Consider the following 27,642-nt stretch of genomic DNA (forward strand, 5'->3'; position numbering starts at 1 on the left):
GGACATGGATTTGAATCCAGGCTTTATTACTATATAGCAAGTCATTTACTCATCTAAGCATCCCTTTTTTAGCCGGTAAAACTTTTAAAAAATGAAGACTAACTGAAGTATTGTAAGTAGAGGGTTTTGCGCAGTGCCTGGCACGTACCTATTACAATAGTGGTAGGAAGCATTGGTGAGGAGGGTGCAAAGGATCCGACTGAAAAATACTTAAAAGCAATAATTAATGGCCCTGGCGAGTGAATGGACGAGGGGAGAGGTGTGTGAGGGAAGTGAGCATGCCCCAAGTGTTTTGGCTTCGGTGATTGTGGAGGGTGGCACCTCATTCTATGTCGCAGGACTGTCAGAGAGACAGCAGGTGAGATGAGAAGGTGCGTTTGTTTGATTCATAAAACTGCAAAGACGTACTGTGGCTCATCACCAAAGGAAATTGTTTGACCACAGTTCATAAACAAACACCGAAAGAGCCAGCTTAGGGCATTCCTTTAGCCACCTTTTAGAATCAAGGGGTTTAATTACCCCTGGGCAAGTGACTGACAGGCCGGGAAGGAAGTGGTTACCTTAAGAATAAGTTCATGTCTGAAATATAGTGACAATATAGCGTTTTGTTTTTAGCCTTCATGTGATTCCATTTTCAACTTTTTTAAAATAAGTATTCATTTGAGCAATGTTAGACATTTTTTCTAGTGAGGATCATTTCTATTATAAAATTTTAAAAATTGTTTTATTCTTGACTGAACATCTTTTTTGATTCACAGATAACAATAATGTTAGCATTAAGTATACTTGCTTTATTTTATTTCTTTCTGAACAGTTCATGGGATTTGCGTGTACAATTTAGTAATTTAAGTAAACAAAATATCTAAACTATTATCTTTAAAGTCTTAAAGTAAAATATCCATCAGAATGCAGTAATGTTATTTCAGAATTAGATACCTATGAGACAAAGAAGCCCGAGTTTTGCAGCTGATTACTATTAAATACATAAAAATATTAGATTAGTTACTGTCTCTTGTAAGTCATAGTAATGTGTCATGATTGTAAAATATACAAAAGAACTACATTTGCGTATTCATATGAAGGATAGACTTGATCTTTATCTACTCACTACAAGAATTAGTAACATCTGTTATGCTCCAGCTTTCTTTCTTTCTCTTATGCCATCAGAGGTTTTCTATTTTAGGAGAGGTAAAAAAAAAAAAAAAGAATTTTAAAATATATTATTTTTTATATAATTAGAGAAGAGAGTATTTCTTTATTCCTTTCCTTAAAGTCCAGCTCCAGATTTGGAATGCATGTGAGTTTTATTTTTTTAAGTGTCCTAGGCAGTTGACAAAGGACATTTCTGGAAATGTGCAAAGTGATCTTTGACTCCAGCCTGTGGGATGGATTTGATAATAAAGAAATATCTCATTACCTGTGAGATTTGTTTGGTACACATACAGCCTGGTAGCTGAGTACTATAAACAGGTCAGCATTAACTGGGTTTTGTGTATCTGTCACTCCTGCCGAGCCGGAATCTGCGGAGTGGTTTGTAATTGCCATTGTTTGCGTTATTACAGTAAACAGAACTGATAAGGTTTAGGCTGTTTGCCTGTGAGCCCTACTTCACGTCACTCCGTTGAATTTAAATCGCATGCACATATCTGCACTTAATTTTGTTTATCTGTCAGAAATAGAGAAAGGCAGTATGCTTTCAGTATGTGGAACCATATAGCAAGCAGGTCAGAGATTACCATTGTTATTTAATATTCGAGTGAAAATGAATGACTATATATGTGTTTCTGTTATCTGTGTCTCTCATCTAAAAATATTTCTATAGGGAAATACTGATATTTTTTTCTAAGTGGCCTTTGTCGTGTTTTGGCAAATCTTTATATACGACTTTAATTGGATTATCTGTGGAAAATCTCAGAATGGGGCATGTTTTCTCTCTTCTTTGTCGAATACACGGGATCTTTTTTTAGAGCCGCTTCCACAGTCAGACCATTTGACTGTGTTTATGGATAGGAAACAGGAGCAGATGATCTGAACTGCTTTGATTTTCTCCCAAAGTAAACATCCGTCATAATATTTCTACTCGTAGAATGCAGGCTTCTGACCTATGAAATTCCAAGCTCACTTGCCGTCACATCAGATGAACTTTCAAATTTTTGTGATACCTGTGATGAGTTAATCCATGCGTACACAGGCACCTCCTCCAGAAATCCTGTAGCTCTAACAGCTGTCACACATCGTCTCCACCCCCTGCTCACTGGGCAATGATTTTGGATTTTGGAATGTATTTTCCCGACGTGTTGTGTTAATAAAGGTGTTGATTGCAGTGAGTGTCTTGATGTCCTGTTTGAATGTTGTAGCTAATGATTTTTCATATTGTATGCAGGGGGAAAGTCTGTGTTCTTTTAAACGACTCTCCAGTTTTTATAAACATATTTTTCTTCAAAAAAGTATGGATGAAGTATCGCTTAAAAATACGTCTCAGATAGCACCTCTTCAGCAGTTGCATGTTCTCATCAGTCCAGTGCTGGGCGCATCATTGTGCCTAGGCTAGAGTATCGCCATGGACAGCCAGTCCTCCGGTCCCATGACCTTTGTGTTATAAAGGACAGCTGTGTTTTCAGTATTGACTGGTCTTTGTTTTCTGTCAAAACAATTTGTAGTTCATTTTCTGATAACTATACATATGGTATTTGTATTTTAATTAAAAGACCGTTATTATGTCTGATTCTTATAAGCAGGAATTCATTATAAGGACACTTCTCATTTCCTTGAAATGTTCCCTTTCCTTTCTTCCAGGGTTCTTAAATTGCAGGAGCCAGTTAAATGATGTGCTTTGGGGAGTTAATTTTTGGCACCATATGTCTCTAAAAATGATTTAATTTTATGTAAAGCATGTTTGCAATGATGTATATGTTCTGTCCTGCATAAAGACGATTTAAGAATTTAAAAAAACAACAACACTAGTCTACAGTCATTTTAACACAGTAACATACAATGTGTGTATAATCTTACAAAAATTTATTTAGATTAATATATTTTTAATATCTGAACTCTATTATTGCTTTTTAAAACTTTGACTTAGCGAAGCATCTTTATGATATAAACATGGCTATCATAAAAATGTTACTGCCATGATTCTTATTAGAGATTTGAACTTCTGATTTGATAATGGTTAGAAAATTTAAATCAAAAAACAAAATTGTAGTCTAAGCTTGAGCGCTGCCTGGTGTGGCTGAGCTCATTGAGTGCCATCCCATGCACCAAGAGGTAGCCAGTTCGATTCCTGGTCAGGGCACATGCCCACGTTGTAGGCTTGACCCCTGTGCAGGGTGTGCAGGAGGCAACCAATTGATGTTTCACTCTCATATCAATGTTTATTCTCTCTTATCAATGTTTATATTCTCTCTCTCTCTCTCTTTCTCTCTCTCTCTCTCTCTCTCTCCATTCTGCTCTCTCTAAAATTAATGAAAACATATTTTAAAAAATAAAGACTAACTTGAGGAATTATAAAAAACTTTCTCCAAAAGTTTTATCAGTTTACATATCCTTGTGCCCCTAATTCTAGCATATTAAGATTCTCATAAAAATATTATATATGTCTATCTTCAACTTAGTATGAAATAAGTTACAAAGTTACTATTCAACAATTATATGAAGTATGTGAGCAGACGGGAGGAAAACCAAAATCCTTAGCCAATTTAATGAAGCAGCTGAGAGTAATAACTCCTTTCATATTGATGTGAACTCTTAATATTTTGGATTGTTCTCTTATTATAAGTAACATCACACTTAGTTGATACCTAACAAAAATCCTATTGTACAGAAAAAACACTTTTATATTTTAGCAAATGGTCTGGTATAATAGGTATATTCCCTAAAAGTAAATAATTCCAACCCACAAAATATGGAGGATGCTTTTCTTGTAAATATGTTAGTTTAACCTGGAATTGTGTGTTGCTTTAAATTGAAACAACTAAATATACAGTAAGTAACAGGATGAGGTGTAAGCTATAATTAAGGGAATAAGTTTTGTGGTAAACTTACCTGTACCTTTACCAGCTTTGCACGTCTTGCCATCCGCCTTCTCTGCTTTGGATGTTTAAACCAGTGTGGACGCACACAAGCGCTCTGTCCGCCTGTTCCTACTATTATTTCCCGCCTCCTCTCCCTGAGTCAGCCACCGGCCTTCTTTTAGTGTGTATCATCCCGTTTGCGTTTTCAGTACCGTTTTCAGGTAGTAGCTAATTTAAAATATAAACTATTCTCATGTTTCATTTATATAAATGTTATGCCAGGCATGTCCCTGGCAGCTTTCGTGTATTTATTTTAAATGTTAGGATTCATTTAGGTTGTGATCATACCACAGTGTATTTTTTCATTAATCAAGTGTAGACAATCAGATTGCTCCCAGACCTTCACTATTGTAAGCAGTGCTGTAAATGAACCCTTCTTAATGCTTTCATGAGAACATGGATGACCATTGCTGAGAGCAGTGTCCCCGCCTTGGGCCTGCGCCAGGCCACCTGGAGGTCTTGTGGCAGCAGTTGCTGGACCTGAGTTTCTGATGCACGTCTGAAGGATTTCCAGCCGGTCTGGGGTGACACTGCCCTGCTGCTCCCGGGAACCAGCGGTCTAGCATGTGTAGGTGTAGATATAACTGCCGGCCCAAAGGGGAGCATCTTCAATACATAATGGAAAGTTGCTCTCCAAAGTCTTTGCTTAAAATCATACACAGATTTGAACAGTATTTGAAAATTTTGTGTTTTTTTCTCCTATCTTTACCAGCAATAGGTGCGGAACGTTTATTTATTTTTTTAAATAATTGCTGTCCAGCCAGTGTGGTTCAGTGGTTGAGCATTGACCTATAAACCAGGTTGCAGGCATGATCCCCATTGTGAGGCATGTAGGAGGCAGCTGATCAATGATTCTCTCTCATCATCGATGTTTCTCTCTCTCCTTCTCCCTGCCTCTCTGAAATCAATAAAAATTATATTGAAAAATAGTAATTGTATATCTGATGAGTATGAAGTACATTTATTTGTACTTTATATTGAGGTTAAACATATTTTTATGTTTACAGACCAAATCGCTTTCCTTTTCTGTGGATCACCTTCTGGTGTCATTTGCCCATTTTTTATGGCATATTGTGTACATTTTTCCCATATTGATTTGTAGGGGCTCTTTCTGTGTTACAGAATTAATTTTTGACAGCTATTCATTTTATTAATGCCTTCTCTAAACCAGTGGATTATTTTGTTATTGTTTAAACTTTTAAACTTTCATGTTATTAAATTTATTAATACTTTCCTTTAGAACTGATGTTAATCTTTAAGTCCTTCTCCTCCTAAAGATCATGAAGCTGTTTTATCATATTTTCTTTCAAAAAAATTTAAAGTTTAGCTTTCTCATTTTAGTCCATCTCATTTTGTTTATGTGTGTATTGTGAGTTAAAGATCAAATTTTATTTTAGACCTTGTGTAGGGAAAACTAATCATGCCATCCCTTCTCCCTGATATGAATGCTATTTCTGTTACATTTCCAATTTCTATATTTCACCTGAATGTCTCTCTTTTCTGATCAAGTGTTTATCCTTTCCAATGCTGATATCTTAGTTCCTATAGCTTTAAGACAAGTTTTACATATTGCCTGTCAAATTATTTGAACTTGTTCTTCTCTTTCACAAGTGTCCTAGCTATTCCCCGTTCTTTGTTCCTCCATATACATTTTAGATCAAGTCCCATAAAACCTGATAAGATTGTAGACTACTTTGTGAAAAATTGACATGCCCTTGACACTCTTTTTTCATTTGTGGAGTACTACATCTCTCCGCTTATTCTTTTTTTATATTTTTCAAAGATGTTTTTTAACTGTCTCTATAAAATCTCACATATTCTTTGATAAATTGAAACCTAGATACCTCATTTTATATTGTGATTATGAACAGCATTTTTAAAATGACAATTCAAAATTGGTTATTACTGATTTCAAAATGGTATTGATGTCTTTAAATGTTGATCTTGTAGGCAAACTAGTTCCTACATTCATCAGAATCATTATCTCTTATTGATGGTTTGTAGAGCCTCTTGAGTTTTCAGTGTAGACATTCTTTCTAACTCTTAAACCTATCTTTTTTCTTTTCTTTTTTTACTGCTATGGCCAGAATCTACAGTTTTAAATAGAGGTATTGATTTCTGACATCCTTATTTTATTTTTCCTGGCATTCATGGGAATGTTTCTAAAGTATCTCTATTTAGTAAACTATTTGTAGGGAGTTTTTGATTTATAGCCTTTATGAGATTAAATAAATTTCCTCCTGTTCCTATAACTAGATAATTTTTCATTGTTGATTGGTTTTGTTCAGTGTTGATTCATATCAACTTCTTTTGGGGATGATTATTTTCTCTTTAATATATTGATGTGTTACATGAAAATATTTGTTGATAATGAACCATTTTTAAATTTCTGGAACTATTAAATTATAGTCCCTATTTACTGTCTTCAATTAAAATAATGATCTCCTAGATGCTACAAACTATATTCCATCAATCAATAGGTAATTATTAATCACCCTCTTATTACTAATAAATCATTTTCAGTTTCAGGCTTAAGCCAGTGAGTTAGAAGAGCACTTTACTTTCCAGTCAGAAAATAGGGAGGGTCCGTTCTCCCCTCTGTGGGCAGAGAGAGTTAAGAATCTATTGTTAACTGTGCTGCGTAACAAGTGGCCCCAAACTCGAGCAGCTTAAACCAACCAACATTTATTTTCGCACCAGGTTTCTGAGGGCCAGGCATCAGGAGCTGCTTAGCTGGGTGATGCTGGCGTGGGGTCTCCCACGAGGTCGCAGTGCAGTTGTAGGTCAGGCAGAGCCACCGGAAGAGGCTGGGGGTCTGCTTCCAAGATGATGCACAGGCTGTCGGCCAAAACTAGCTTCCGTTCCTCCCCATGTGGGTCTTTCCACAGAGCCATTCACCGAACATGGGAGCTGGCTTCCCCCAGCTCAAAGGATCTAATTCTAGAAACAGAGAAAACCCAGGATAGAAGCCGAGAGAGATGAGAGAGAGAGAGAGAGAGAGAGAGAGAGAGAGAGAGAGAGAGAGAGAGAGAGAGAGAAAGTGGCATACTATCCCTTCTGCTGTATTCTGTTCTTTTCAAGAAAAGAAAGTGCCTAAGTCCAGCCCACACTAAAGGGGACGAATTCTGTTTCACTTCTTAAAGGAAGCAATAGCATATGACTTGAGGGCCTATTTTTAAAATCACACCTATGAACACTTTTTTCTCAGACACAGTAAGCGACAGACATACTTCAGCTCTGTTTCCCCCCTTTCTTCCGTATTGCGTCCCAATTGTCCCTTGGGGCTAGATATAGTAAGGCTTTACTTTATTTGTGTCTCTCATAATGTAAACCAGAAAATTGTACGCTGCAACCGGCCCTGGAAAATACCTAAACAGGTGATGCTTTGACATTTTTAATTTCAATACTGAGCACATGGGAAAGGTGTAGGGCAATATTTTGGTACTAATACTAGTATGGTTATGGATAAGCCCTAATATTTTTGAAACTTGTACTAGTAATTAGAATATAAAATAGTGTCATTTTATTCTTCTTTTAATTTTTACATGCATAACAGCAAAAAATAACATAAATCTAGATTCATGTAATGAGAGGTTTTGTGTGTCATAATATATGCATTATAACATCAGTATTAAATCCAGGTTTATGTGACATAAAAGAGTTAGCAATTATAATGAGTTTATATAGGCAAGCAAAATAACTGGAATTAAAAACAGAATTCGTATAATCTAGAGTTTTAAATAGGAAATGGAGAGTCATTCTTGAACGTCAACACATTAATTTCCCCTGCTTTACTGTCAAGCAGTATCAACTCTAAAATCTTAATGAATGTCATGGGAGCCTCATCAAATCTACGGAACATATTTTTACCAAATATATAGACGTATATTGTATACAGTGTTCACAAATGTATATTTTATGCATTGCTCACTTTGACACAAGATCTCCAACTCTCTGTATCTCTCCACACCCTGTCAGAGTGGACATTGATTTTTCTCTTCATGAATAGGAACATAGAGATCAGTATCTTGAACGAAGGATCGGTGGATTCCATCTTGGGGCTTCCTTCCGCAAGGAGCTCAGGAAGCAAGTACGAGAGCCAGGCTTCGCAAGGCTCCTGCCAATTCAAACTGGTCAGAAACCACTGTCAGAAAACGCTTCCAATTCCTTTTTGCCACTGCCAATGGCTCAGAGCACACACCAACTGTTTCCTGACCCGGCTTTCCTGATAAAATGGAATCTCCTCGCTCTCTCTTTCATAAAACAAAATTGAGGGCAATTGAGGATCTTTTTCTAAATGACTTTTCCTGTTCTAATGTGCTCCTTTGTAGTGCACTGAGAATATGTCCATTCTCTGCCAGAGTTCTTGCAATATTTGTTTGGGGCTAAGCAGCAGCTCAGTTATCTGCCAATGGCTCCAAATTCCATCCTGACAAGTAAACCCAGTGCATTTGTGTCCCTTTTTGTTTCTCCACCACTGCCTCCCACACCCCGCCTCACCTTCTCTAAATTCAGGGCCGGAGGGCAGGAAAGGGACCATTTTAAGAATAGATGATTGTATTTCAGGAATGCAATCATCGGAGTGTTTCATTCCAAAAACACTGGGCTAATTGAGGTGGAGAGATCAAAAGCATTCCAGTTCCTTTGGTTTTCCACCTAATTTCGGCCATCACCTGCAGGATGCGTATCCTTTGTGTGTGTCTCTCTATTACTGATTTATTTTTCTCTTGTCCCACTAATTAATAAGTTCCTGGAAGTCTTCATTTTTGCCACTAAATTTTTCCGAGTTCACTTTATTGAATTATTTTTAATAAGTATTTCTTGAGTGACCAGTGTCTGCTGACATATTATTACTGGGTTTTTATCATACCCACTTTCCAAATATAGTTGTCATCGCGGCCAATTCTTTGTCAGCCATCTTTCTTGGCATCTTAAATATTTTCTCTACATATTATTAATCATTTCTTATATGTATGTTCCATCATCATGTATGTGTGTATATGTGACTTTTACTGGATGCTGTTCTTTTCTCAAGAATTCCTTCATGGTTTTATTTCCTTTTCTGGTTCTTTTTCCAGGAGACTATAGATTTCCCCAAAAATATATTTTTTGAGATACTATTCTTTCTTAGTTGATACTTAAGGAACTTCTCTACTTAAGCAGCTGCAGTTAATATTTGCATATGGACTAATTAAAGGCCTTTGTAGCTACCTCAAGCTAGAATGCAGAAAACTGTGTGAGTGGGACTTACTGTCCACAGCCGCTGCTCCTCCTGTGAGTGTGCATGTGGGAAGCATTGCCACTCAGTTCCCTTTGCTTGGTGAGCTCCCCCTTGCAATACCTCCCACAGGTTGAAGATCTGCCGCTTGAAAGCTTTACCTTCCCTTTAAGGTGTTCCTCTAAAGCTCATCTTTCTCTCATTTGCCTTTTGTTGTGTTTATGGGTACCATAATCATTGTGTGACACATGGACGAAGATGTCCTAATGTCTTAATGAGTATATGAAGGTAAAGAATACCTTCCCCTCATTGGCTGTCAGAGTTGGCATAAAAATATTTCAACATCATATTGAAACTATTAAAATATTTTCTGTAAATATATGTTAAAATATTATAGAAGTTAAAATTTATATTGCCAAATGTTCTCTTCAAGTGATGTTACTCCTCAACTCAATAGCCTAAATCATTGGGTATGCCCATAGACTAATTCCAGATAATGTATTGAAGCATTTAGCAAGCTGAAATATTTATAGTTTTTAAGGTTATATTTTCTTCCTAAATTAACTAATTAACCAAGAATAGAGACTTCATTTTACTGTGAGCCAACTTACATTAATACCTATGTGTTGCTTATTATAATGCATAGTGAAGATAATAATAATAAACCACACGCAACACCAGGTAACTTCTTAAAAAGTGTTATTGGTAAGTAAACTATTTATTGAAGTATGCATATAGAAAGTATACAAGTTATACATGCACTGTTCGATGCAGTTTCACAAAGGATCCCTTACTTTCAGCCAGTACCCAGATCAATAAGAGAATACGCAATAGCTTTATTTTATGACATGTTTTATTCTGTTATGAAGAAATGCTTGAAATGAAATTTTTGGTGTTTATTATTCTACAAAACACACTAAAAAATCAACATAAACAATTATCCACGCTATCAAAATCCAAACGTGGTTTCAGTGACAGAATATATTACATGTAAATTTTATATGGGTTTTATTTACCATTAATTTGTATCGAGTCTACTTCTCTGAAAATAACCTAATTATGGCATTTCTGCTTGGCATGACTGTGCTAACTGCGGAAGGACAAATGTTGTCCTGATTGAACTTCTGTGCTTTATGTGGGTTGGTGTTATAATAAATTTCCAAAAGGTATGGAATGCCCTCCTCCCCCCGCCCCCTGGGGAAGTCTCCCTTTCTCCAGATAGACCCCGTGGTAAACGTTGCTTCCACTGCACTTTGCTGCAGTGAGATGTTTCCATGCCACGCAGTCAGAGGGAGGGAGATTAATAGGGACTTCTAGCTGGAAATTTCTTCCTGTTATTGTTCTCCCCCAGCAGCTGATAGCTGAGTTAATTCTCTTTAGTTTCGTCACGCTCCGAAGCACACATCGCCAGGCCGTGGTGAGCTTTATGAGGAGGAAAAGAAGCAACGGTGTCCATCAAAGTCTCCAAGTCGCGTTTTTAAACTTTGGCTTGACCTGATGTGCCATTCAAAACAGCTTTCAAAGATTTTTTTTTTTTTTAAAGAAAGGTTCAATATGTCCCGAGGCTATCGGTTTTGAGTTAAACTGGGTGAAGTAGAAATATTTTACTCATCAGCTTTGCAGTCACAGAGTTTGCCTCAGCTAGAACAAAACTGCTGAGGCATTTAGAGAAAATTAACCCCCCATCCTGGCGGCCAGATGTGACTGGTTTCTGATGAGTGCACATGAGTGGGCTGAAAAGCCAGGAGACTGTGAAATTCCTGTCGGGTCCGCCCGCCGCAGAGTGGGCTATTGACTGCCTTCTATATTTCCCTCCATCATTCTTCTTGAACACTGCCATTAATTTCCTCTCCTGCTCTGACTTGTGTTCCTCCCCCGCCCCCTTCCCTCCAGCTCTGTCAGCTGCAGAGGCAGATACACAAGACGTGGGAGAAGTACCTCAAACTGGTGGTCCTCTACAGCCGGATGCGGCTGGCCCAGTTCCAGGCAGAATCGCAGGAGAACATTCAGAAAATCTTAGCTGTGCAGGTAGGTGATTGCAGGGAAGGAGGAGGCAACATCGCTTTGATCTAGATTGGAAAGCAAACGATGGGTAGTGTGATGAAGCATTTACACCACATCCCAGCAGAGTTTTATACATTTTTAACCTCTTTAATAAACCGCGATGGCGTGCAGGATGAAGTCAGTAAGTCAGCGGATACACCACGCACACTTTGGGGGAAAAGGAGAATGAACTTACTTCTCACAAACCTCGGGATGGATTTTAATAAACACATTTGGTACAAATATCCATTTTCAAATCCTCAGGCTTTGCAGATGGGTCTCAGCTGTTTAAAAGATACTGTCAACTGTTGCCTTGTGTTCCCTTTGTGTGAAATGTGCAGTGAAAATGACACGCGCATTTATTTAACTGTTTTCTTTCCCCTTCCATTTTGCAAGAGGCTTGTTCCTCTAAGATCTGGAGATGACTCTATGTGAGAAATAAGCAATTTGGCATTCGAATGTAAATATGGTTCCAGAGGCTGTGAAATGTTACTATTCCTCCGGCCCAGTAAAAACTTTCAGTGGCTCAATTGTCTTAAATTAAGACCCTGGTCTATTTTAGAAACCCATATTGACTATGTGAAGACTATTTATTAAAGGTCCTTAAATCTTTTCAAATTAATATTTTACTCTGGGAAATGTTACAGTATTATAAAACATGGCCTCCCAAAGCAAAACCCACATCACCTTGTTCTATTAAAAAGCAAAAAAAAAACCTTTTATTGAGGAAACTCCATGCTGTTCTCCACAGTGGCTGCACCAGTCTGCATTCCCACCAGCAGTGCACGAGGGTTCCTTTTTATCCGCATCCTCGCCAGCACTTGTCCTTTGTTGACTTGTTGATGATAGCCATTCTGACAGGTGTGAGATGGTACCGCATTGTCGTTTTGAATTGCATCTCTCGGATGATTAGTGACTTTGAGCATGTTTTCATATGTCTCTTGGCCTTCTGTATGTCCTCTTTCGAAAGTGTCTATTTAGGTCCTTTGCCCATTTTTTTATTGGATTGTTTATCTTCCTTTTGTTAAGAAGTATGAGTCCCCTATAAATTTTGGAGATTAGGCCCTTATTGGATATAACATTGGCAAATATGTTCTCCCATGCAGTGGGCTCTCTTGTTGTTTTGTTGATGGTTTCTTTTGCTGTGCAGAAGCTTTTTGTTTTGATGTAGTCCCATTTGTTTATTTTCTCTTTAGTTTCCATTGTCCTAGGAGCTGTATCAGTAAAGCTATTGCTATGACATATGTCTGAGATTTTGCTGCCTATGGATTCTCCTAAGATTTTTATGGTTTCCCATCTTACGTTTAAGTCCTTTATCCATTTTGAGTTTATTTTTGTGTATGGTGTAAGTTGGTGATCTAGTTTCATTTTTTTGCATGTATCTGTCCAATTTTCCCAACACCATTTATTGAAGAGACTGTCTTGACTCCATTGTATGCTCTTGCCTCCTTTGTCAAATATTAATTGAGCATAGTGGTTTGGGTCGATTTCTGGGTTCTCTATTCTGTTCCATTGGTCTATACGTCTGTTCTTGTGCCAGTACCAGGCAGTTTTGAGAACAGTGGCTTTGTAATATAGCTTGATATCTGGTATTGTGATCAATGGGTGGGGGGGGGGAGACTTATGTAATACTTTAAACAATAAAAAATTTAAGTTTTAAAAAAAGCAAAAAAATAGAAGTATCTGTTGATAGAAAAAAAAAATGTTCATTTATTCTCAAAGAACACTAGGAGATGCTATCATAGTGCCCCATTTATGGAAGAGGAGACTGAAACACGTGGAGAGGACATATTTAGGCAATAGGAGGCCTGCTCTTAACCAGGGTCCTTGGGCAGTTTTCTGTGTCTCCGTTACTGAGATTAAATAATCTCAGAGGAAGATAGTGAAAGACACAAGATAAAGTAAGATCTTTCTTAAGCCTACAGATAACATGCTAACCAATTTAGGTTTGATATTCCAGGAATGCTTTGAACATTCAGTAAATCATTCTTGGCCATTTTTCAAACCAATTGCTAAAATTTTGGCATGTACTTTTTAGGGATTTCTTCTTATTGGGGAGGGGAAGATTTGTGTCTGGACTAGTAATAAAACAATAAAATTGACACAAGACTAGATGAACTGGAAGACATCAATTTAACATTTGTGTATTGGAGATCACAGTATGGTTGATGCTCAGATCATAAAATGAGGCGCAAAGAAATGATCAAACCAGGCACCTTTCTGTATTATTTTGACAAAGTCATAAAAATTTGAGAAATTGATAGGACAAAGAAAATGCTCATATAAAGGAATCTGAATGAAGTTTTGTTTTTGTTGTTGTTGTTGTGTGTGTGCATGTGTGTGTGTTTTGTTTTGTTTAGTGATGTATGTGGAAAAAAAAAAAGCAAATTAGAAAAGAGGCCATAGGAGTTGATTATACAGACTTTTTGGCTCTGAGTTGTTTAGTGACAAAGGATGTCTCCCAGGTGCAGTGAGGACACCATTCACATAGAGGGCTATTTCCTGAATTCAGGGAGACAAAGGTCAAGGTTCCCTTCTGGCCCCAGCTGCTTCTCAAGTAACGTTAAAGTAATCATTATGCCATGGTGGGATATTTTGGGGCAGCCTGTCTTGGGCTCCCACAGTCTCATGGTATTACTATAGCTTAACTTATTAGCTAACAGAGGGGAGTGTACTTAGCCCGTAAAAAGTATACAAATAATATGGTCATTTTGGTATAAAACATAAATTACAGATCCAGTAAACTCAAAGAAGCCCTCAAAAGATATATACATAGAAACCATACCTAGGTACATTGTAGTCAGTTTCTGAAAACTAAAGACAAAGAAAATTAAAGCTAAAAGCTCAAAGCATTCAGAAAGTAAGAAATAAAAGGTTAACTCTTACATTTCATCCGAAACTATTCAAGCCAGAAAATAGATACTGCTGAAAGAAAAAAAATGAATCCAGAATTCTCTCTCTAGCAAAAGTATCAATTCTGTAGTCCTAATTCAACCATGTCAAAAGTTATATTAAATATAAATGGACTAAAAACCCAATTAAATAAGAGATATAGTCACATTAGCTAAACACATAAGATTCAAGCTTAATTGTCTAAAAATTATACACTTTAAATATAAGACACTGATAGGTTAAAAGTAAAAGGATGGAAAAACACATGGCATGTAACATCAAGCATAATTTGGAAAGGGTATATTAATATCAGACAAATTAAACTTCACAACTAGGAAATTACCAGGGATAAAGAGGGTAATTTTATTAAAAGAAGGAATCAATTCATCAGGCACATATACAATCCTAAATGTATATGCATCTAATTAAAAAAGAAAATTTCAAAAATATATTAAGCAAATATTGAAAAAACTTAAAATAGAAATAAAAATATGCATTACTATGGTTTGAAATTTTAATACTTCCCTCTAGGAATTGATAGAACATGCAGAAAGAAAATCAGAATATAGAAGAATTGAATAACACTATCCACCAACTTGACCTATTTGACATACAGAGCATTCCATTCAACAATAGCTGAATATATGTTATTTTAAGTACATATGGAACATTTCCAAATATGGTCCATACACTGGGTAATAAAACAAGTTCCAATGAATTTAAAAGGATTGAAATAGTGAATAATATGTTTTTTTTACCACAGTGGAATTATTAGAAATCAATAACTAATAGACATTTGAACCCGGCTGGTATGGCTCAGGGGTTGAGCATGGACCCATGAACCAGGAGTCATGGTGCAATTCCCAGTCAGGGCATATGCCTGGGTTTCAGGCTGGATCCCCAGTAGGGTGGGTACAGGAGGCAGCTGGTTGATGATTCTCTCTCATCATTGATGTTTTTTTCTCTCTCTCCCTTTCTTTCTCAGAAATCAATTGAAAAACAAAACTCACTAAAATAAAACACATAAAAGATATTTGGAAATAAACAAAGGAAAACCTCCATTTAAATATTGATATCTAAGATGGAAATACATTCATTTCACACATATATCAAAATAATGTAGATTCAAGAGGTTAACAAAGCATTTTTCAATGTTAAATTTTCCAAATTAAATAATCTACTTCCTTTATTATGTTAAATAGCATGTTAAAACCAAGATGCATTGCTTTTTAACATTTTTTAAATAAAATAAGCATATCTATAATTGTTTTTATTAGAAAGAGATAAAATTTTATGTGTTCTGATTTTTTCTTGTACTTAAACAAAATAATACTCAGCATCTATATTATGTTTAAATTCACTTTAAACAGGCAGTACATTTTTCAAATGGAGGAGCCATGTCAGTGGTGTGGGGGAGAGGAGTTTTTCAAAGACAGGACTTTAAGTTTGAAAATTAGTGACTAATGGAGCATACCCAGTAGGTATTTTTCATACAACTTAGCATCATCATTATATAATGATGCTGCTTTGATGTGAGTTTAACTCAGACACATGATTTTTCATCCCAGAGTATCAAGATTATAGAACAATGAACAGTACAGTTATAATGAGGAAGATATTAAGATAAAAAAATTTAATAAAATACTAAAGAGATAAAATTTGAAGTAGCCTTGTCATTCACATATGGTGTCAAGTCTACCATAGATAAAGAGAAAATGATGAAGACGAAGAAAATGAGCCCGTAAAACCTTAATGTGGAAATGGGATGTTACAAGTTTAGATTAAACAAGTCCCATTTTTTAAAAAATTTCATATAGTGTATACCAAATGAGAACTACAGCATGCATCTCCTTTCTCATTTCAACACAATGAAAGACGTCTTACCTTTGGATTTTTATGCTTGTACAGATCTGCATCTATTACTGTAAGAGGGGAATAATCTGGCATGTTGAGTGAACCTTGACATGAAAACTCTCCCCATTCCTTTCCCTGCAGCATATCCCTCAGTTGGTAAAGGTAATATTTTTCACACTAATTTTGACCTCCCTAAAATGAACTAGAGTCTAGGCAAATATCAGAAATAAATTGGCCTCATCTACACTAATAAAAGAGAAAGGTTCAAATTGATCATACCTCTGCAATGCCCACCAGCCAATCAGGAGTGAATATGCAAATTACCCTAACAAAGATGGTGGGTTAATTTGCATACACAGGCATGGAGCGAAGACTGAAGGCTCCACCCGAACGAAGACTGAAGACTGAAGGCTAAAGATTGAAGGCTGAAGGCTCCGCTGCAGCTGGAGCCAAGCCTGAAGGCTAAAGGCTTGGCTCCGCTGAAGGCTGAAGGTTTGGCTCCACTGCGGCCCGGGTCCCGGGTGCCAGAGGTAAACCAGTGCCAGCAGCCAGGGGAAGGAAGGCCTATTGCATGAATCTTCATGCAACGGGCCTCTAGTATGTTCATAGAAGGTTGCAGTTTCGTGCATATCTGAGTGTGACTTGTAACAATCCTCTCTGATAGGAGAAGAGGACCTGTTGTCCCAGGTAGTGGGTTTGGTAACTGCGCTGTAGAGAAGAAGCTCAGGGACTTGTGCAAACACTCATGATTAACAAGTAACGAATCTTTGGATGAACATCTCATCTACTATGATTTCTACTTTGATCCCTTTCATTTAAAAATCAGACTAAGATCTCCAGTAACCAATCACTCCACTAGTAAGAAGGAAGGTCATGGAACCACAGAATTAAAGTCTCTATTAGGGACAGTTAAGTCATACGGAAACATGAAAAGGTGCTGTCATCACATCATGGAATGTATAGCTCTCGGTGACTTCCCTGAATATGAACCTGTTCCGCTTATTGTCAGCAGTCTATCATCTTAGAGGACACACTTTCTTTCCCATCACACATTTGCAGACACCTTCTTTACTAGAATAAAGCTGCTTCACAGAAGTCCCTCTGTATGTGTCATTACCTGAAATAACATCTCCAGTAAATGTGTGGATAGACACATCATAGATTACAAACACATCTATTGAAATGCTAACCATGGTTGCAAAGCAGATTATCTTATTTAAAGATGCTGGTTTTAAAATTTAGACATTTAATTTAATTATCCTTTCCCAGAAGTATATTTTAAAAACTCAGAAACCTAGTGTGAATAATATCATCATTGCAGAAAGGAAAACTTGCAAGAGCGTTTTTTGCCGCAAACTCAATAATTTTGGTATAATCACTAACTATGTTTTTGTTGTACAGAACCAGTATGATTTGGAAAAAGAATAAAATTGCTTTTAAAGTACAAAAATAATTATGAACCACTTGAAACGTAATGTCTGTGTTTTATTTCTCATCAGAATTCATTAGTGTGTAACATCAATAATTTAGCCCATCATTTGCCAACACTGACTTGGCTCAGTAGTTCAATCATGTAACCCTGTAAACTCACTTTCCATTAAAATGAATGTTGCTGACAAAGGATAACTAAAGAGATACTTCATTTATTAACTAAAGAGGTACTTCATTTATCAACATTTTTAAATTAGGAGTTTGGGGCCACAGAAGCTTAGCTGGATGATTTATTTAAGAGATCTTTATATTAGACCTAAAGACTTACTCCAAATTATACAATGCTACCCACAAAGATAATCGCATTTCGTTTGCATAGCATGTGACTCAGGACTCTCTCCAGAGGCAGGCAGAGCCACCTGCAGAGAATCAAATGACCTACCAAAATGAAAACTCAACTGCTTAGTATAAAATTATGAAATATGTAGCATTCTCCTATGTCCCAGTTTTCTTCATTGGGTGTATTTATTACATAACCTATAATATGACATTCCATATCCTAACATCCTAATGGTAAAATTGCAGCTTTAAGTAAATAGGCTAAATTAGTTAATGATGAATAGAAGGCTCCCCGCCGTTCACCCATGCTACTTCCGTACATTCGAGTTCCTAATCACTTGCCCCTGACTCACACCTTCCCAGACACAAATGCCCATAGAGGTTGCCGACACTGTTTGATCAAGAGAATTTCATTTTGTAGAGCTGATCCCACACCCTGCTGCTAGTTTAGCATCACACCATTTTAGATGCAAAAAACAAATAGACAAAAACATAAAAACATCTGTTAGTGCAGTGAGCAAAACATGGAATAAACATTTCTTATACATTGTCCAAAATTTTCACCTCATAGGCCTTTAAATGTTCAATTTCTAGCAAATACTGCACGACTACGTGGTCAGATTGTTCCCCTTCTGTAATAAGTCAAATGCACGTTTCTTACCAACACCTTTTTATAGAACTAGCAGGACCTCTGCATTTCGCTGCTGGAGTTGCCAGCTGGCGTCTTTCCCTGTTTTGGATCAAAAAGTTCTCAGCCAGCTGATTCATACCAAAGTCAAAATCCGGGGCTGATGTTGGATTACAAAATGTTATTTTTACTGTATCAAACTGATCCTTTTTCTTATCTTTTCTCTCTCCTTTTAGCTTTCATTCCTTCTTTAGAAATATCCTGACAGATGAGAAATCACAGTGATCCTACAGAAAAGCCTGCTCATGCCCTCCTTTAACTTGTCCTTGCCTCCTAAAAGTTAAGATGGGGGAGTCTCTTCCACATGCTCTGAGTAGGGAGGCACTCCCTCACAACGCTGTGTTAGTGCTGAGTCTTTTTGAGAAGAAATGGAGGAAGCCGCACTGTATGATGCAGACAGCCCCGGGGTAGCCAGTGAGTTCCAGCAGCATTGCATTAGCTGGTGTTCCTAGAGCACCTTAGACTTGCAATCTGTGTTCCTTTTAATTTAACGATCACATATAATTCTGGGAAGGAAGATTTTTGTCATGCCCATTGTAAAAATAAGATAATTTAACCGCAAAGAGCTAAAATGAACCATCCCCAAGACACAGCATGTACATGGCAGAGCCAGATGCAGATCCCATGTTCTCTGATTCTCAGTCCATGCTGTGGCAAAAGAAACATGATGCCGTGAAGTGCTCTTGTTTGGAATGAGAGCTAGAGACGAAGATGGAGACGGAGACAGAGGCAGAGATGACGGTAGAGACAGAGAGAGCTCAGGTGCGTGCTCTGCGTCTATTTTGTGGATCTATTGTGGAAGACAGCGAAAGTTGGACAAAGGAGCGAACTGCGTGCAGCTAACAGTGATTCGTTACTTTAAGAGCGTTACAGCACACGAGTGACATTTTAAAAAGCTAGCTCATCTAGTTAGGATTTCCAGTGAAAATATTTGGGAAATGTGGCTGAGAAGCTACCATAAAAAAATAAAAAAATGGAGATCTGCATGGGCAGATCCTGCACTAGAGTAGCAGCAAAGGAAATGGAGAAAGGGAAGTGGTGGACATTTCAGAGCCGTAAAGGCACCAACTCATTCAAACAATGGGCTTATCAGGGTGAGATAGGGTAGAGCAACAGCCACCTTACAGAGCTAAGGATAACCAATGATAAGGAAAGATCATGATAGGGCCCTTCAAGCCCAGTCAACAGTCCGTTTAGGTTACACATTGCTTACTAAGAGAGTGGGACCCCAGATGGAGGTACCCTCTGAGCAACAGAAATGCTGACTGGCACAGAGATGACATGGGGCTACGACAAGTTTTGTGGTCAGGCTGTGAAGCCATAAAAGAAGATGAACTTGAGGAAGTGAATGAAAACAGAGAAAATTCGAAAAACGAAGGCAAGTAACTTAGCCTTCCAGGTGAACCTGGAAAGAAGCATGCCATCCATCAAAGAAGAAAGAAGACCGAAAGTTAGAACAACTAAGAAAGTGCTCTATAACAAAAACAGTAGAGAGGAAACGCGGTAGAATGGTGGTCATTAGGGCCTCAGTTGTAGACAAGAGCTTGTGTATCTTTGAGGTATATTTTGTTCTAATTGCAAAATGCATATTTGCCAGAAAAAAGCATATGCCATAATCATTGCATCTGTTAAGCTAAGTGGCTGTTTAACTGCATTATGTGATATGACATAGTGTCCAGACTTAAATCATTATTACAGAAAACATTTCATGCTGTATTTCTGAGTTTTGAATAACATTTGCATACTTACTTTTAAATTTGCAAAAAAATCACCAAAATTCATCTGAAATTGCTATGTATGCATATAAATAGCATGCATGAAAAGAAATATATTGATGGCCAGCCTCTGAGTCTTTACAGTCCTCTCTCACACATCTGGCTTTACTAAACAGAAACATTCATGATGACTCCTTGATCTTTCTCATTTAAACATATGTGTAGAAAAAAAAATGTTTTAAAGTAATAAAGTATACCTAAGTCACTTTTCAAGCAAAACAAAAGAGAAAAAATGTGTAAATTAGTACCAGATGGAGCAAAATAAATAAAAGACATTTTAAATATATATCAGGAGAGAAATTAGATCATCTAATAAATGAAGGGAAAATGGACGCTGACGACTAGCAAATGGATAAAAGAAAGACACTCAGGAGAAAATGGTCATATAAGCTTTTTACGAGAGAAGAGAACAATAGAAACTATATTTGTACTTAAGTAGCACCTATTACTAAATACCTGAGATAATGGGAGCTTGCATAAATTCTGATTGACCAAAAGGCATTATGAAACATCAAGGAAATATGAATAGAAACCAATCAGCAAATCCAAATAACCCCAATTATAAGGGCCAAGAGAACTAGGGAATGAATTTACCAAGCAATAGAGAGACAGGTTGTTTCGAAAAATCCTGAAATGCTAAGACATGGCCAAGATCTGGGAGCATATCTATCTGTGTGTGTGTGTGTGTGTGTGTGTGTGTGTGTGTGTGTGTGATGTGAAAAACAGAAACATTTCATTAATTCCATAAATATCAAATATCTTTGATAAGTGCAGTGACAGCGAACCACAGCCGTGGGGAGACTTTCCAGAGCAAATACACAGCAGCGAGATCCAGACGTGAAGGAACCTTGCGCTTTACAGTATGTGCAGTGTGCCCATGTGCCGCGCATAAATGCAATTGGGCTACAGCCACGGATGGGCAAGTAATGGTGTGACACGAAAAGACGCCTGAGCCTTATCCCGATAATATCAGGTGGGAGGAGGGGGCACGGGGTTGATGAGTATGAAGATGAGAGGGGTATGATAACATTTGAGGTTTAGAAAGATTTCCTTGGCCGATGTGTGGGAAGTAGAAGGTAGGTGGGCGGTGAGCGGGCAGTGGAGTAGATGTGCCATGACCGGAGGTGAGGTGATTCCTTAGAATGCTCTTGCGGTAGTTGAGTTTTTGGACAGCTGGTAGCATCAAATAACGCAATGTCACTGGAGATAGAGAAGGCACCTGAGAGAGAATGAGGGGTGCAGCGGAAAAGACTGGTTTAACTTTCTGTGGCTCCTGTTTCTAACACAGCCATCTCTGCTCTTTCTGCAAATCCTGGCCTGGGAATTCAACTGCACACCATCCTCCACCACTCCTCCTTCCCTTCCTTCCTTCCTGTTTGTTAAATCGTCTTCAAACAGCTCCAGAGTTGTATTAAAGGGATAGAATGGGAAAGGAGACAGACATGCCCCTGTCCCTCCGGACATTGTTTGACGCTGTTCCTGGTTCCCGTGAGCTCATCTCCATCACTGCTTCCCAGTTCTCTCTGGTGCCCCCCACACTGTTCTCCCAAACGGGGTGAACGTTTCTCCTGCCTCTGCAGGTCCAGAGGTTGTTTTTTCAGACCTTATCTGACAATCGCTTTACTAAAGCTTAACATCTTTAATTCCTTTCACCAGAGAGATTGGGTCCGGGCAAACAATGCCTTTTTCAGTTTTATACTCTCAGTAGTGCCAAATGCAATGTAGAATGCATGTTGTTTGACATACCTGTCTAAAATGTACATATGGCCTTAATATGACATATCACTACAACATGCATGATATACGCATATCTTCCTCAAAAGTCTTGAAAATCATTGTTTTACAAGGGAAGAAAAGTATCTATTTGTGTATGAGCTATAAATGACTCCTTTATTCTTTAGTTATTAAATATAACATTTCTATAAGGTCATTTTGTTCATCATTTTTTAAGTTGGGCAAGGTGACAAAAAATTTTTTTTGAGTAATAAAGATGACTTCAAGAATGGGACAAACATCTGTCTTATGTTATCTACACGAATAAAAGAGAAAGATGCAAATTGACCGTACCTTCGCAACGCCCACCAGCCAATCAGGACTGAGTATGCAAATTAACCCAACAGCATGGGAAGGCGGAAAGGCAGCTCGGGGCAAAGGCAGAAAGGCGGCTCTGGGCAGGCGGGAAGGCGGTGCCTGCAGCCAGGGGAAGGAAGGCCCATTCTTGCACGAATCTTCGTGCATCGGGCCTCTAGTTACTAAATAAGATAGACTACATTTTGCCAATGCAAGGCACACACGACATTCTATACCAGCGATTTTCAACCTTTCTCATCTCATGGCACACATAAACTAATCTCTAAAATTCTGTGGCACACCAAAAAGTAGATTATTTGCTGATCTGACAAAAAAAGGCATAATTTTGATTCATTCACACCGGATGTTGTGTTGCTGTTGTCATTTTTTATTTGACAATCTAAGGAAAAAGAGGTCAGTGCCCCTGACTGAATAGTCAGGTATTGCACATTGTAAATATTTTCGCAGCACACGTTGAAAATGCTATTCTGTACTTCTATAAGCAAACCATTTAGCAGTCACTGCGAGGTCTAATGACATTGCTAATGACAGCTCTGGAGCCACCTTCACAACCCAAAGCATACACTTTCAAGTGTTTAGACAATGCCAAGTCTCTTTCATGTGTGTTGATTAGATTTTTAGAACAATCTAAATCAGAGCCAAGAACGATGAGTAAAATGAGTGATTAATTTGATTAATACCATTTTTGTTTGAAATTAGGAGCAAGAAACTTTCTGACAGTTACAAAGTTGGTTTTGAAGGTGATTCCTAAGCAAAAGTTGTAAACACACATCGGCGTGGAGGAGGGGGGGGAAACAAACCTCAGAGTAGGATATGTAAGTCCTGTTTGGGCTTGTTGCAGTTAAATCTTACATCATAGCACATCACAATTCAATATGCACTACTGTCGTGCATGTCCTTGAAAATGGGCTCATCGCCCAGCCGGTGTTGCTCAGCGAGTATCGACCAAGGAACCAAGAGGTCACGGGTTCAGTTCTAGTCAGGGCACATGCATGGGTTGCAGGCTCAACCCCCAGTAGGGAGCGTGCAAGAGGCAGCCAATCGATGATGTTCCTCTCTTCAATGTTTCTATCTCTCTCTCCCTTTCTCTAAAAATCAACAAAAACATATTTAATATAAAATAAAATGGGCCCCTCAGTGAATCTCAGTCACATACCCAGGAAATCCTGGTATACAGTGCCCAGCACCATCTCTTTCTGTCTGCTGGGACCTACCAGGGTGGGGCGGGAGCGATGGCAAGAACCTTCCCTGAAAATTGTGCTGCTTTTCTACTCCCTAACCACAGCCTCTGCCATCATAACACAAGGGGATGCCTTAGATATAACAAATGCAACTGAGTGTTTGTTGAATGACTACATGAAAGAGAAAGGTAATTTACACCGTCTGTACAAGGGCTGAAATATAAGCACAGGTCTCATTTTAACTTACTTCCTTCACACCCATAGCGTTCATCCAGAATACATCTCTCGGGCTCTCACTAGGTGCCGGCAGGTGGAATTTGCAGAGGACAATAAGTGTCTGAAATGGCTTGTTATTAAGATGTTAAGCACGTTTTCTGTTTTTATTTTCAAAATAAAAAAGAGAGAGACCGTTGAATATGCTTTATAATTGTTTAAAAAGTGGGGTGGAATATTCAGTGTTTACCAAATTTTTGATCACAGACCATTTTGTTTTTCCTCTGAGAAAACATTATACTCTGAGAAGGAAAACACAGGCAGGATTAAATGTATGCTAATTATTTAACAATAGATAGGAAAATAGAAAAAATGGAATAGTATCCAATTCTATTTACTCCTTATGTTGAATTCTAGGTAGAAAAGACTTAGTTCACTTAAAGAAAAATTAGGACCTGTTATTCTCCACAGATTTCTCCCCCTAAGAATCTAGCAGGATCACAAAGTGGGGGGTTCCCAGTTTTTTTTGTGGGTTTTTGTATTGTTTTGTCATTTTGTTTTGTTTTGTTATTGTTTTATTTCCTGGAATTGTTGGTTTTGTTTTGTTGGGAGCTTTTGTTTTGTATTTTACTTATTTCTGAAATACTTCCCTCCCTTAGAATATATTGGTTTAGGGTTCGTAGTCCTCTTTTTCTCACTTTTTTAATATTGCTATGGTAAAGAAAAACTAAAGCATCGCTTCTCTCCATCATTTGGTACGTGGTCAGAGGTGGGTCGTTTTCCCGGTTGTTATAGGTGATGTTACCCCACGTTTCCCGAAAAGCAGCCCAGCTCTCACCTCAGCTTCTGACTGTCCCCGTCTGCTCTGTCCCGGCCCGAAGGCCTGCGGCTGGTTTGGTCTCGGAATTTCTGACTTTTTCTGGAAATCTGACAATATTTGAATTACCAGTTAAAAATCGAGCAATATAATGTTTCCTATGAATGCTCCCCCGCCAAAAATCTAATAACATCGCATTAAAAAAAAGACAAAGTAACAATTTTCTTTCTCCCGCAGCTGCTCAGCTGTGCAGCCTAGAGTTCTTCCAGACCTTCGGAAGGTACGCTCAGCACACCCAGGCACAGTCCCCTCTCTTCCTTCACTTTGCAAGAGTGCACTGCGAAGCATTAGTAGCTGCATTGCCTTGTTAATAAACGTCAGTCCAAATGCTTCGGGAGATAATTTGATTTTTAAAGAAAAAGAATAAAAAACACCGAAGCTGAAATATTGCTTTTATAAGCTGCAAGATCAATTCACCATGTGCTTTTTTAATCAACTGAAATATATACATTGAGACAAATCACAGATGATTTAGCATTCTCCCATATCACGTTCCTGAGCACGATTAGTTCCTCGCAATGTTTTTTTCTCTAATACCGTCTTGTGCTCTGACTTATGGGGGGAAAACTTTCCATGAAAAATGTGTGCCACGCTCCCACTTTTGGCCTTGTCTGTGATTCTCCCCTGCCCTAATTACAATATAAATCAACCGGGGGAAAAAAAAAAAAAAAGATGTACAGCGACTGCGCGTCACTTAGAGAGCCGGGGAGATTGACCTGGAGCGGTGTTGTCCAGCGCCGTGTCCACTCCTCACCTGGGCCCACATGTGGTAGTTTTCAAGAGGCAGCAAATGTGGGAGGAAAGGCTCTGGTCACCACTCGGCCCTCTGTCCTCACTGAGCACGCCCCGCAGCTGACCCACAGAGCACTCGGGGCTCAAGGCTTCGCACAGCCAGGAACTCCAAACCCACTCCCTCACTGGAAGAAAAAGCGCCATAGCCACTGCACCGGATAGTCCTGGGAACAGAAATGGACCTGTTTCCAGAAATCAACGTGCATCACCACCAACAAGCATGTGCAAAGGCCCTCTATTCGGGTCACTGTGCCGTTTTCTTGGAGAGACGTTCCTCAGCCTCCCTCCAGGAAGTGTCGAAGGGAGGTTCATTCCGGCTCTGAACACCCCAAAGTAAAACACAGCCACGCAGTTCAGAAACGGAGCCGACACAACATCACGGGGCCCTTCGTCCTTCTACTTGGAAGGCTTTGGGTTCGCTGGACGTGGGGCGAAGTTCGGTGGATCGACCTCGCTCTCCACACCTCTCCAGAGGTCTGACCTGCCCACCCCTCTGCTGTTCAGACAAGCCGCGGCCACTCTGGTCTAACAGATCAAGGAGCTGAAGTTGCACGCCTTTTAGATTTCTTTGTGTTGCGTTTATCTCAAAGTCTTTCTGTAGCTTGATTGCTTCGTTTAAAAGGTGACCTCAGTGACCCCTACTTGATGAAATGTAACAAAGCCGCTACTGCATTTTCAGGACAGCTGTACACTAACGTGTCTCTACATCCCTCTTAGAAATGGCTCCTCTTTTAGACAAACTCCTGAAAAGTCGTATTCTCCTGTCCAATGGGTCCCTCCTTTTCCTGTTTTCCGAGAGCAGAATGCGCCTGTTGAATGGTCAAGGGCCAAAGATTTCTACTCTCAGCTCAGATGAGGTCTCGGAAAGGAATGTAACCCTACTTACAAAATAAAGTATATTCTCAGAGCCAGAAATGAGCTCGTAATTGAAATGATCATCAGTGTTTTAACTGATGACCATGGAACTCTTTTCTGGCGAACGCCTCATAGAGCATTAATTGCACGTCACATCGCAGATCTGCGGAGTTAACTTCTGTCCTGCCCTTGGGACTATGAGGTCCAAAGCAACGTTGTGTCTTTCAGGCTACCAAAAAAAAAAAAAAATCATTGAACTGTCGAAGTTCTGTTTGGTCTGTGAAGTATATGCCTCACAAATGCCATTGCTGCCCCCTCAAAGCCATGTTGCTATCTGCCACGTGTGAGCACAACTAGGGAGCATCACCTCTTCTCACCTCCATAGCACCCAAGTCCCTTTCTCAGAACCCACCACGAAGCTCTTTCCCACAAACAGCAAAACCAAAGTGTTTAGAAAGGAAAGTTGGTCCTAATTTCATTGCCTCTGATCAGTGTTTATAGGGGGACAACCTAGATTTTATTTTTACAGACCTCTGTACATTTTAATGGATTATTTAAAACTAGAGGCCCGGTGCCCAGGGGTGTGTGTGGGGGGTCTCCCTCAGCCCAGCCTGCACCCTCTCCAATCCGGGACATCCCTCTCACAATCCTGGACCGCTGACTCCTAACTGCTCACCTGCCTGCTGCCTTATTGCCCCTATCTGCCCCCCCTGACAGCCTGTTTGCCCCTAATTGCCTCCACCTCCCCTGCTGGCCTTGTCACCCCTAACTGACCCCTCCCTGACAGCCTGGTTGCTCCTAACTGCCCCACCAGCCTGGTCACCCTTTACTGCCCCTCCTGCCATCCTGGTTGCTCCCAACTGCCCCCCTCTGCCGGCCTGGTCGCCCCCAACTGCCGGCCTGGTCACCCCTCACAGCCCCCCCGCTGGCCTGGTTGCCTCACGCAGCCTACTGTTCAGTCACTTGGTCGTCCCTCGCTAACCCCTCTGCCGGCCTGGTCGTAGGCAGCCACCTTGTGAGGGAGTGATAGTCAATTTGCATATTACCTCTGTATTATGTAGGATAGATCATAATAGTGACTGTTAGTAATATGGGAATGGGATGCTTAATTTAGGGACAAAAGAATATTTTGCTCTGGTATCCATCAGCAGATGATATTACTGGACATAATATCTGCATTATGAAGTTTGCATGAAGCAAAGGAAGAAATGTTGATAAAATTAATGACAACTAAATTTGAAAATGTGACCATGTGCAAAACTTCATACAAACACTTACAGAAATGCAAATCTTACTGTTTTAAATGTCATTAATTCCAAA

At 38.9% G+C, this 27,642-nt stretch overlaps 1 protein-coding gene across 1 annotated transcript in view; it reads left to right on the forward strand.

Annotated features, from left to right (window-relative positions):
- CCDC178 (coiled-coil domain containing 178) overlaps positions 1-27,642 on the forward strand; it is a 232,156-nt gene that overhangs the window by 201,242 nt on the left and 3,272 nt on the right. The window contains exon 19 of the mRNA XM_054724454.1: positions 11,185-11,319. Coding sequence (XP_054580429.1) covers positions 11,185-11,319 — 135 coding nt within the window. The remainder of the gene's footprint in view (positions 1-11,184; positions 11,320-27,642) is intronic.

The sequence above is a fragment of the Eptesicus fuscus genome, chromosome 12, assembly GCF_027574615.1.
Source record: "Eptesicus fuscus isolate TK198812 chromosome 12, DD_ASM_mEF_20220401, whole genome shotgun sequence".
NCBI lineage: Eukaryota > Metazoa > Chordata > Mammalia > Chiroptera > Vespertilionidae > Eptesicus > Eptesicus fuscus.